The 11,414-nt window shown below is 42.3% G+C and overlaps 1 protein-coding gene across 1 annotated transcript; it reads right to left on the reverse strand.

The window, feature by feature from the left end:
- Window positions 1-470: 470 nt before the first annotated feature.
- On the reverse strand, window positions 471-10,395 carry LOC126426504 (ankyrin repeat domain-containing protein 2-like). The gene is made up of 3 exons (XM_050088411.1): window positions 10,281-10,395; window positions 9,867-10,197; window positions 471-1,339 (listed from the first exon to the last, which is right to left on the reverse strand). Exons 1-3 carry the CDS (start codon window positions 10,393-10,395, stop codon window positions 859-861), a joined length of 927 nt encoding a protein of 308 aa, XP_049944368.1. The 3' UTR covers window positions 471-858.
- Window positions 10,396-11,414: the final 1,019 nt, after the last annotated feature.

The raw sequence follows: 11,414 nt of genomic DNA on the forward strand, positions 1-11,414 counted from the left end.
TAGTTACAAAGACTGCCAACTGGGGCAGTGAGGGTGCTGTCAGCAATGGCGCCTGTCTGTCCAGAGTTGCTACAAGCGCTCATCTGACGATAGCTGGATGGAGGAATGCACAGAAGGTTGATAGAAGGGAAATGTTGAAAGTAGTGAGATTTTCCGTGGCATCTCATACGTGGGGTGAAGTTCAACACTATCTGTCAGATCGTATCATGTTTCACGTCAGCAGCATTACGGCCACATGAAGGTCATGAGATTTTAGATTGTGCTTTGTTTCTCTGTAGTTAAACATGAACTGCTTTTACAATTCCAGATGACCATCACATAAGCTAATGTGAATAATGCTACCAGTATGACATTATAATAAAATAAACGAGCTATTCCATTATTGCAGCAGATGCAGAAGTAGATACCATGTTATATCAGAGAAACATATTCTTATCTTTTAATCTGGAAAGTTGGCTGTGTCCTTTTCTTTTACAAGAATTTACCTTATTTTTATTCTGTTGACAATGGAACTACAGCTGCATTATCACATAGGACCATGAACAATTATCATTCTAACAGTTGTATGATTGTGTTGCATTCTATCAAAGTAAAGAATTTCTTGTTTAATCATTTGTGTGTCAAGTCTGAATGTGGCAGGCACCTTGCATGAACGTCTGCTTAACCCCAATTGCTTTGCACACCACAGAATACAAAGTTTATGATAATGACACCACTGTACGTGAGTCCTACTTAAAGGTGAGTACAAATGATGGACTGTAGAATTCACATTTGCATTCTGTATTTAGAACAATATCACAAACAGATCTAGAGAGTCATTTCAGCATCATTGCAGAGATGTTTGTTGCACTGAATGCTTCACGATAGCATCTCCACGAGCTGCTGCTTGCCGTTCTGCCTGGCGATGACCCATGGTTTGCGCCCGCGTGCATCTCTGGCCTGAGTGTCAGCCCCTGCATCGAGCAGCACGGCCGCCACCTTCGTGTGACCGCATCTTGCTGCAAAGTGCAGCGGCGTCCACCCATACTTATCCCTGGCATCGGGGTCAGCAGAGGAGTCCAGCAATCGCCGCGTCACAGCCACATGACCACGGTATGCAGCCCAGTGCAGTGGCGTGTTCTGCCTGCTGTCCCTCACATCCACCTCTGCTCCACCTTCCACCAGACATGTTACTGCTGCCAGGTGTCCCCTCTCAGCTGCCCAGTGCAGAGCAGTCCGCATGTCCTCGTCCCTCGCCCCCACTGTCGCCCCTGTTGCGAGAAGCACCTTGAGCTCCTCCACCGCCCCCTCCTTAGCTGCCTGGATCAGTCCTCGGCTACTCTTCTTTCCAGGAAGGCTCCTGCACAAAACATAAAAATTCTCACACCTTCCTGAAAACACACACTTAGTAAAGAGAACATACAACCAAAAATGTATACATATGTCCAACAACGACCCTACTATATTCCCCTTCTATGATACAAAACTCGTATATTAAGGTATAGTGGTTCTGTCTTCAACCACCATCCATTAAAAGTTTCTTTATGCAACCTCTCAAGATTTTCAACTGTCAAATTCCGACACGCTGAGTCCTGTAGCTCACTTTCTTTCAACTTGGTGTGCTGTTTCTTAGCAGTCATTATATCCACTAAAATAGATGCTTCAGGCAGCTTATACTAGTTCTCTGTGAAACTATCAAAGATTACACACAAAACAATTTACATTTACTTGTTAAAGACTTTCCTGACATTAAAGCAAAATCCTTCAAAGCCTCTAAAAGTGTACAGTCTTCTACATGAACATATTTGAAAAAAAAGGGAAAAACAGACACACACACACACACACACACACACACACACACACACACACACACACAAAGTGTCACTTGTATCTGACAAGTTCACTACAGTCATCCTAGAAAAGAATACATACTGTAAAATGCGTGTGGCATGTGCTGGTAACTAAAATGTGACAACTTCTGGACAAACAAAGCAAAGAAATGATATGTACTTTTCTTATTCTGCCAAGAGATTTATTGCAACTTATCAACATAATATTCATCTTCCATATGCCCAGATCCATTCTGTTAAAATATCAGATGCGCACTAAAATGGTAATACGACTGTTCCAAATTAAAATAAATCCATGAAATGGAATGAAAAATTAATGAACTCTTACATACATCATGCACTCTCGATGAATAAGCTTTTTGAAAATTTATGTAACATTCCATAACCTGTCCCATTCAATAATGAGGTAGACAATATGAATCATGAACAAGTCTACAATATTTAACAGCCTGCAAATCGTGTTGACCCCCATAGTGCTTTACTAGTCCACCAATGGCTGTGGTGGTGGTGGTGGTGGTGGTGCTCCACTGCCTACCTCTGTTGTGTCCACTGGTTTACAGGGACCAACAATGACATTTACTACATAGTAGCAATGTTGCTACATCATTTTAGAACACAGAGTGCACAGAGATACCAAAATCAAGTTAAAGCATCATGGGACTGTGTATGAAAAGACCCTGTTGTTTGGAATCTGAGGCTATGGTAAAGAGCAACTAAGTCATTTCATCTATGTCTACATGTATACCATAAAATAACATATCATGAGTAAGGGCAAAACGACTCATTTTTGCGTGATCAACTGACGTAATAAAACCATTTAAAATATTTACAAATGCATTGCAATAACATTACTAATACCATAAAAGAGCTTGGATCCCAATTCCTACCAAATTTTTGCAGTTTGTTAAAATGTTTGTCCGAAAGACTACATGCCTGTCATGGGATAAATAAGCCATAGAAAGGGCCATCAATATAGTAAACAAGAATGAAATTGGCTGATTGAGAGCAGCCAGAAAATTTGGTGTATCACAGGTGACTTTCAGAAGGCATGCCACAAACGAAGGGTCAGAGGGCTCATCTACATTTGACGAGGGGTTTATGCAGGATATAGTGTCCCAAAGGAACTAGCTTACTAAGCCGCAGAACAAAATAGTAACTCTCACAAATTTAATAAGGAGAAGAAAACTGCTGGCCGGACTGACTGAAAGGATTTATGACACACAATCCTGATTTATCTTTAAGGGAGCTGGAAGCTGCTACTTTGGCTCATGCAGTGGTATTTAATAGAGTTCAGGTTAACAGATTTTACATGGTATATGAATGTCCTCAATAAAGAAGGAAATTCGCCAGCATTAATTTATCTGCACTTTCACGTGTGGACATGAGTCAAAAATTTTTTGCAATGACTGGAGAAACAAGTGGGGGTACTTACAATTGTTGAAAGGGGGTTGCACATTACAACATTAGTGTGCATGAATTCTGCTGCTAACTTTATACCTCCAGCTTTACTCTACCCCAGAAAAAACCGGAAGAGCAATTAACTGATGGAGTACCTATAAGAACTCTAGAAATAGGGCCAGAAAGTGGATGAATGGCTGGAGAAATTTTTCTAGTTTCATTAAGGTAAGCAAAGAGAATAAAGTGTTTATCAGTGATGACGATTGCTGGAATCTCAAACATGTCCAAGTGCTGAAATGTGCCAATGAAAATGGAGCTTCTCTATTTTGCCTACTATCCCATTGTAATTGGCAAACTCAGCCAATACACGTTTGCATTTTTGGGTCCATGAAGACCCATTATAATGAAAGTTTCAAACCTCCTAGAAACACACCCAACGTCACCCAGTGCCAAATGCGTTTGCTCTTTGCCACTGCATAAGGTATAGAAACATGTGTGGTTAATACTAAGAGTGGATTTCCTAAGGTTGCTTGACTCACTCCAGGTCACACTGTTGCTGCCCTCTCATTCACCTGCATCACTTAGCTAGCTGAAATGTCCACATGCAAAAAGGGAGGCTAAGTCAAGGGAAAGTGAAAGTACCACTCAAGCAGGGCTGGGCTTCAGTTCCTAGTCAGCAGAATCCACCCTCTTTTGCGCAAGGCTAACTATGCAGGGCCTGTGGGTGCCCGGGCACCATTCTACCTCGCCACCATCACTGAGTACCTAGCAGCTGAGTGCTTGAACTGGATGGAATCGTAGCCTGCAACAATAAGACATACGTCACCCTGCACCACTTGGACCTGCAATCTGCAGCAATAAGATGCGCAACAAGCTGCCTTCTGACATCACCACAGAGGCTTTTGTCCTGCCCAACATCCAAGCCATCGTGTTGCCAAAGGAGAGTGAGAAGAAGGCATAAACGGTGGCCGCCTCTCTGGCTCATGGGACACACAGTGCTGCATGCTCCTTGTATGCAATGGGCTCGGCCGGCAGCTTGGACTAAAACAATCTTCGCCTGTACATGGTGACCAAAATTCACATCCACCTAGGCGCGACAACGAATATCCCAATTTTCCTGCATGTTGACATGTTTTATAGAATATTTCACCATCTGAAGGGGAATACTTCCACAAACAGCTTTCAGACTTGTAAAACATAGCTCTAGATGACTCAAGGCACCATTTGATGAAGTATTTCCAATTCGTGCTGCAGTACAGTGCTCATTAAAGACACGTAAAATAACTCTGGTTTCCTCTGGCTTTCTGAGCAGCTGCACCAACAACAAGCTTCTAGAAGAGAAAGTGAACCAGTGAAAATTAACTGAGGATTGACAGATATTTCGACAAGCTCGCAAAAGAATATAGTTAAGCAGGGTGGAAGCGTATAACTCAGATCTCGGTGCAGATGAAGATGACTGTGCTTGTATATACTGCACTATCTTCTCCCATTCAAGACCAGTGGAATCGTGCATTAAATATACTAGATGTAAGGTATGGGCTCACAGTATGCTGATATCCCAGCTACAGTTATGAATTTTGTGAGAAGTCTTTTCAGACGTTAGAAACATATGCATGGATATGTATTAAACCCTCAAGACGTTTTGGCTTAGGGTGTTTAATTTTTCTGAAAATTGTGCACTATCATTTTGTCCCTATTGTAAGTATAAAATGACACATGGGCATAGTTTCTTGTCTTAATTTTTTCTGGATTTTGAAGTGTTTACATAATAAAAAATGATTAAATTTTTTGAATAAAAACAAAACATTAAAATAGTATGTCATTTCTGGAACTGTTCCCTACAGCATTACAGGTCACTAAGGAACCAATGAAAAAGGAAGTTCTGGAAAGACAAAGCAAAATGGTTGCTGGAAAAGTGTGAGCATTCAAGATCAAGAGTTAGAAAGGAATTCCGTTGTTAAAAGCAGAGCAGAGCAAGGATAGAAACAGTATAGTGAAGACCTCTATGAATGACCAGAACTATCAGATGACATGACACAAGAAAAAATGGTCATCAAATAACAAAACATAGGGGACTCAGTATTAGAACATAAGAAAAGCTTTGGAATACTTGCACACACACAAGACAATCTGGTTGCATAATATTACTTTGGAATTTCTATAACGTTTGGTGAAAGTGACACCCATATTACTGTTCAAGTTGGTTGCACGACCTATGACAAGGGACATACAAGCAGACCTTCAGAAAAAAATGTCATGCAGATACTATAGAAGCAGGCAAAGGCCAATAAGTGATGACTTCCACACAATCAGCTTGACAACTCCCGCATCCAAATTTATGATGAGAACAACATACAGTACAATGGTGCGAAAAATTTAAGATCTATTATATAGTCTGATAAGTTTGGATTTAGGAAAGATAAAAGCCTCAGAGAGGCACTTTCACTTGGTAATGGAAGCAATATTTACTGAAAATAAAGGAATGTTTATTGGATTAGTCTATCTTTAGGAAGCTTTGGCAGTGTAAAATGGCGCAACTCTTAGAAAATTCTGAAAAATGGTTTAATAAATAGGGGAAATGCAGATAATATATAGTTATACACAATAATCGACAGGGCAAAATAGGAATGGAAGAAAGAGGAACTAATTCAAAATATGCTAGAAATGGTTTACCCTGATCGTTTAAAACGAAAATCGAGGTATCACTGCTGCAACTTAAGAGATTCAGGAATAGAATAAAAATTCAGAATGAAAGGATTCGCTGATGGTATTGTTATCATTAGCTAAAGTGAGAAAGAATTACCAGAGCAGTTAAATGGAATGAACCGTCTAATGAATACAACATTTGGATTTACAATCAAAAGAAATATGAATGTATTGGGTAGTAGTAGAAATGTCATTGATAACAAAGTTATGGAAATTAAGGACCACACTAGCAACAAACATAGACATGAGGGACAAAGAAAGTTGCTCCAGCAGGGTAATACGACATTCCTCAGAAAACAAGACTACAAATACCAAACACAGACCTTAATCTGTAGAAGAAGTATCTGAGAATGCACATCTGGAGCTGAGTAGTGAATGAAAATGAGTCGTGGGCTGTGAGAAAAGCAAGAAAGGAGAATACCACATTCAGAATGGGAGGCTATAGAAAGATGTGAACTGATAAAGGAACTGTGGAAGTTCTCCACAAAACAGGTGAGGATACTCATATGTGGAAAACTGTGACAAGAAGAAGGGACAGGGTAATAGTATGTGAAGACATCAGGGAGCAGTATTTTTACTCTCATGTGAAGAAACTCAGTTCCTCCCCCCACCTCCATATCTCACATAAACGTAGGTGGTGCTATCAGCACCAAATTTCTTGGAACAGCCAGAAAAGTAATCTATAACGAGTAGAGTTTCTGCTCTGTATGTGTGTCAATGCTGGGACAGGCTGTTATGCAAAACTGCAGCGGCGCGACCAAGGAGCTCCATATCTTGAGGAGCTGAGGCAGAAGAGGCCTTTTCCACTTTCTTCTGATTCGACTCTTTAAGATCGTGTTTATTGTTACCAGTAGATATTTAATTCAGAATTCTAGGAAACTTTCTCTTCTCTCATTCTTTCCAATAATCTTATATTGTCTCTTAACTATGTCTTTTCACCTTCCCCTGTTACAGCAAACCAATGATTATTAGATGTTTCTCTCTTTTTACACACAGAGATACCTATTCACTATTGTTGTATACTCTCTTCCTGTCACTTGATTTTCTGGGAGTGACAATGGCTTCCAAAACTGAATTATTGTTGCTATTGTTTTGCTAATTATGACACAAATAAATCACTGAACTCTTCAAAATTACTCCTGGGTTGCTATTCAATGTTGACCTTTTCCTCAACTTCCTCATCCTGTTGATATCATCACATATTTTCTTATTCATATTTCCCAGCCTTCCTACAACTCCCCCCTTTCCCCCTCACCACTCCAATCGAGGATCTTTGGGACTACCTCGAGTGTGCTGTTCATGCCATGGATTCTAAACTGAGAAGCCCAGTGCAGCTGGCCTGTCTGTACCTTCCAGAAACTCATTGACTCTCTTCCCACATACGTTGTGCTGCCAAAGAAGCTTATTCAGGCCTTTGACAGGTTGTCACATTAATACGATTAGATAGTATATTCATGGGTGATGTGTTTCGAAAACAAATTCTTTAAAGAATATGTAGAGCAGTTTTGATATATTTCGTGTTTCAAACATGAATTTTCATATCATGCTAACCAAACAACAGAGAATCAGGCTGAATAATTAACAATAGAGGCTAGAAGTTAATTATCAATGATCTAGGAAGTGCAGCCAATTTAACCAAAAGAGAAAATTTCTAGTAAGTAAACAAAAAAATGGCTCTGAGCACTATGGGACTTAACAGCTGTGGTCATCAGTCTCCTAGAACTTAGAAATACTTAAACCTAATTAACCTAAGGACATCACAAACATCCATGCCCGAGGCAGGATTCGAACCTGCGACCGTAGCAGTCGCGCGGTTCCGGACTGCGCGCTTAGAAACTGCAGTAAGTAAACAGCACAAAGTATTGCATAAATAATTAAGTCTAGCCAAAAATTTTATTAGCTATCAGAAATTCATGGGAATACATAACTAAGTGGTGTGGAACAAATGGAAGTTAAATATCAGTGACTCTTCAATGCTCTGGTTACCGGAGAAGGTACAGCAGCAGGAATGGGTAGGGTAGAGAAGGCCATCAGCAGAACCCTAACTGAAGGAAATCATGTGGTAGTTACTGGAGAGTTTTGTGAAGATACAGAAAACGTGAAAGACAGGCAGACAAATATGACGCCTTTTCATCAAGGATGCAAGCAAAGCATGTTGACCACTAAACCCCTTCTGTGGGAGTGAGTGTTGCATGTGCTCTGCATGATGGCTGAACAGAGAGAAACAATATGGGGAGACTCCACATTGCATGGGAACACCCAGAGCTGCCGTAAGGCCTGGGTTCTTATCCTTTGAGCTGGTCGCAGGTTGCATGCATAATGATCAACCTCACATGGCTGCACAGACGCTCACTTCACCTTTTCTGCGAATCTTCTATACAAGACATTAATGAGAAACTGTTTCATCTGCTGTGCCTTAAATGTAGTTAAAAAGTTTTCTTGTACTGTCTGAAGACAATAAAGGATTGTGCTGAGAAAATTATTTTCAGATTGTAAACACTGAGTTGGGAATAGCAATTGCTCTATCTACTTTACACGAACTGATTTCCTCAGGTCTATATTAGCTACATCATCAATCGAAAACTGTAAATATATTGTTGCTCAACATGATCTGTGCTGCAGTAGGCTACTTTGTACCAGGTGTTGGTTATGAGTGACACACTTAGTCCTCATCTTTTCTTGTGTTTACGCAGCGTGACACTATTGCTAGGTATTTTACTGCAAGTAGCATTTGCAGAAGACACACTAAACAGCTTTAAACTCTACTTTATGCAAACAGGATTTTAGTGACCTGCACAGTGCACAGAATGAGTCCTGAGGCACAGCTCGTCTTGGCCCCAAACTAGACACATCACTGCTTCGGCTTATGTGCTGAGCAACACATCTTTGTGCCCACAGCAAAATGACTGATGCTGTATACAAAGGGTTTGTACCTTTGTTGAGACACCTGATGCAGAAAGCTATAGGGCAACGTTTTGTACACATGCAATTTAACAGTGACAACAAATAAGGAGGGACTGTTTAAAGGTTAAAATTTTTGAAGCTATGAAAACTTGGGCTATTTCATGACATCTGCTGGTAAACACTGTTAAATTTAGAGATATGTCTGAATGTGACAAAACTGCCTATTGGCTTCTGTCTCTGGTTCTTTGGCCGATGTTCGTCTGATGATTTTACTGATGTTACGGCAGCATTGTCAAAGCTTCACCCTTCATTGCCGGTGGTGAACTGGAGCCGAGCTCACAGCCGCAGACCATATGTACCTGTTGCACCAATGTCCGAGGGCTTTTCCGCTGTCATTTCCGGTGCAGATGTACTCTTGCTACCTGCGACGGTCGTTCGCTGCATTACAGGAATCCAGGATCCGTTTACCTTAAGGCTTTCCGCTTTCTTGTTGAAGCCATTCAAGTGTTTTTCTATTTCTACAGCTTCTCTGAATAAGCGGCTGATTTCTCAAGGTGGCCCAACCTGCAATGTCTCTTATGTTCTTTCATCCTGGTAATGATTGATCGTCCAGTCATCCCGTCTGCGGCAGCGAGGTGGGCTCCAGATCACCACTGGCAGTGGAGGTTGAAGCTTTGACAATGCCAGCCACTCGTGCTGGCGAAATGTCAGTAAAATCATCAGACGAACATCGGCCAAAGAACCCGAGATAGAAGACAGTAGGCAGTTTGTCAATGAGTGGCGACGAAAGCCTTAACAATTCCCTTTGAATCTGGCAGGCAACAAAAGTATTCTGAGGTACCAGGCATTGTAGGCATCAATGAAGCTGCATTTTACAGGACAGAGACATCTATACAAACTCAGTGGCAAACATTATAGCCTTGAACAGACACACACACACACACACACACACACACAAAGAAACAGAGAGAGATGGGCACAGAGTTTCACACTTAAGAATCGGAAATGCAGATCTTGACTCGCACTTACCTGGTTTCTGTTAGTGGCCCACCGAGCAACTGACTCACTCTGACCACCTCATCAGGGTGGTTGAGGACCGCATCGGCCCAACCCGCTGTGGCAAACACCAGCGAGTTGGCTTTTATGAAGGCGACAGCGACCTCTGCGAGGCTGGGACAGGAGTGCCTCACTGCCAGCACCGCTGTTCGCGCCGCGTTCTCTGCTGACAGCTGACTGGCCAGCTGCTCCTCACACTGGACCTTCAGCCCCCACACGCCGTACCTGTCTGCAGCTGCCAGGAGTTGTGGGGCCATGCGGGGCACCTCGGGAGCATGGAGGGAGTACATGTAGGCACCGGGCCCTCCACGTTAGGGACAGTGACCACACTGCTGCTGGCCTGCGGCGTGTCCTGGCAGAGCATGGCGGCGAACACGGGGCTCCTGCCTGCCAAGACGGCCCTGTGCGCCACCAGCCGCGTGTCGCCTGCCACCAGCGTCACCGTGGCCCCTTCCCCAGCACCCGTAGCAGCAGCCTCTTGCACCTCCTTGGCGGCTGCCATTGTGAATATTTCTGAAACAAGGCATCACCGAACAGCCATTTGCCCTTACACAGCACCGTAAATTCATATATTAGGCATAGGTGATCTGTGCTCAGCAACAGCGGGTAAATTTCACCCATTACATGTCAATCACAACTGCATGACATCCTTCCCTAGCCACAGGTGATAGCAACGTGTCTTCAACAATACAATATCAAACACCTGTAATTCCCACAAGAAGTCGACAGAAAGGGGTGAAGACACTACTTCTGAAATTTATAGTCGCAGTACAGTGTTACAAAACAATGAAGGTTTTAAATATGGAGATCAGAAGCAATACAAACAAGGCCTGGAGAATCTATAGCGGTGCTTCACTGAACGACTTAGCCTCATAATCACTCCAGGTATTTAGGAAACTGCTAGTAATTACCTTTCCTGTTCCACTCCCAAGTAGAGCGACAGTGAAACAAGTACTAAAATGTAGACTTTCACGGGCGGAAATATCATGTACATTATAATTATCCGGGCTGTTATGCCGTGGTCGGTTGATGAATTCTGTGTCAATTCCCAACGTTTCGTCTCCGACTGCGGGAGATATCTTCAAGGGGGTCCGTAGCTCGATGGAAGGTCCAACACACCCAGAACAGTCAGTAGCGAGCCAGTGGGTGTGTTGGACCTTCCATCGAGCTACGGACCCCCTTGAAGATATCTCCCGCAGTCGGAGACGAAACGTTGGGAATTGACACAGAATTCATCAACCGACCACGGCATAACAGCCCAGATAATTATAATGGACAGTGAAACAAGTGTCTATATGCCTCCTTATGAGTCCTAATTCCTAGAATCATATCTTTGGGTCCTTACGCGAAATGTACGTTGGTACCAGCAGAATCGTTCTGCTGTCAGAGGCCAAAGCCAATTCTCTACATATTATCAATGGTGTTCCTTGAAAGAACATCAGCTTCCCCCCACGGATTGACATTTGAGTTTCCACAGCAGCTCTGTAACATTTTCTTTAAACCTATTGCTACCAAATGTTA

The sequence above is a fragment of the Schistocerca serialis genome, chromosome 11 (genome assembly GCF_023864345.2).
Source record: "Schistocerca serialis cubense isolate TAMUIC-IGC-003099 chromosome 11, iqSchSeri2.2, whole genome shotgun sequence".
Classification (NCBI taxonomy): Eukaryota; Metazoa; Arthropoda; class Insecta; order Orthoptera; family Acrididae; genus Schistocerca; species Schistocerca serialis.

What these genes read in the sequence shown, in the direction of transcription:
- LOC126426504 (XM_050088411.1), bottom strand. Translation starts at nt 10,395, where the DNA reads ATGGCAGCCGCCAAGGAGGTGCAAGAGGCTGCTGCTACGGGTGCTGGG. An exon ending in GCACAGGGCCGTCTTGGCAG is followed by an intron (nt 10,198 to 10,280) that starts GCAGGAGCCCCG and finishes CCTAACGTGGAG; the next exon opens with GGCCCGGTGCCTACATGTAC. An exon ending in GGGCCACTAACAGAAACCAG is followed by an intron (nt 1,340 to 9,866) that starts GTAAGTGCGAGT and finishes TGTTTTGTGCAG; the next exon opens with GAGCCTTCCTGGAAAGAAGA.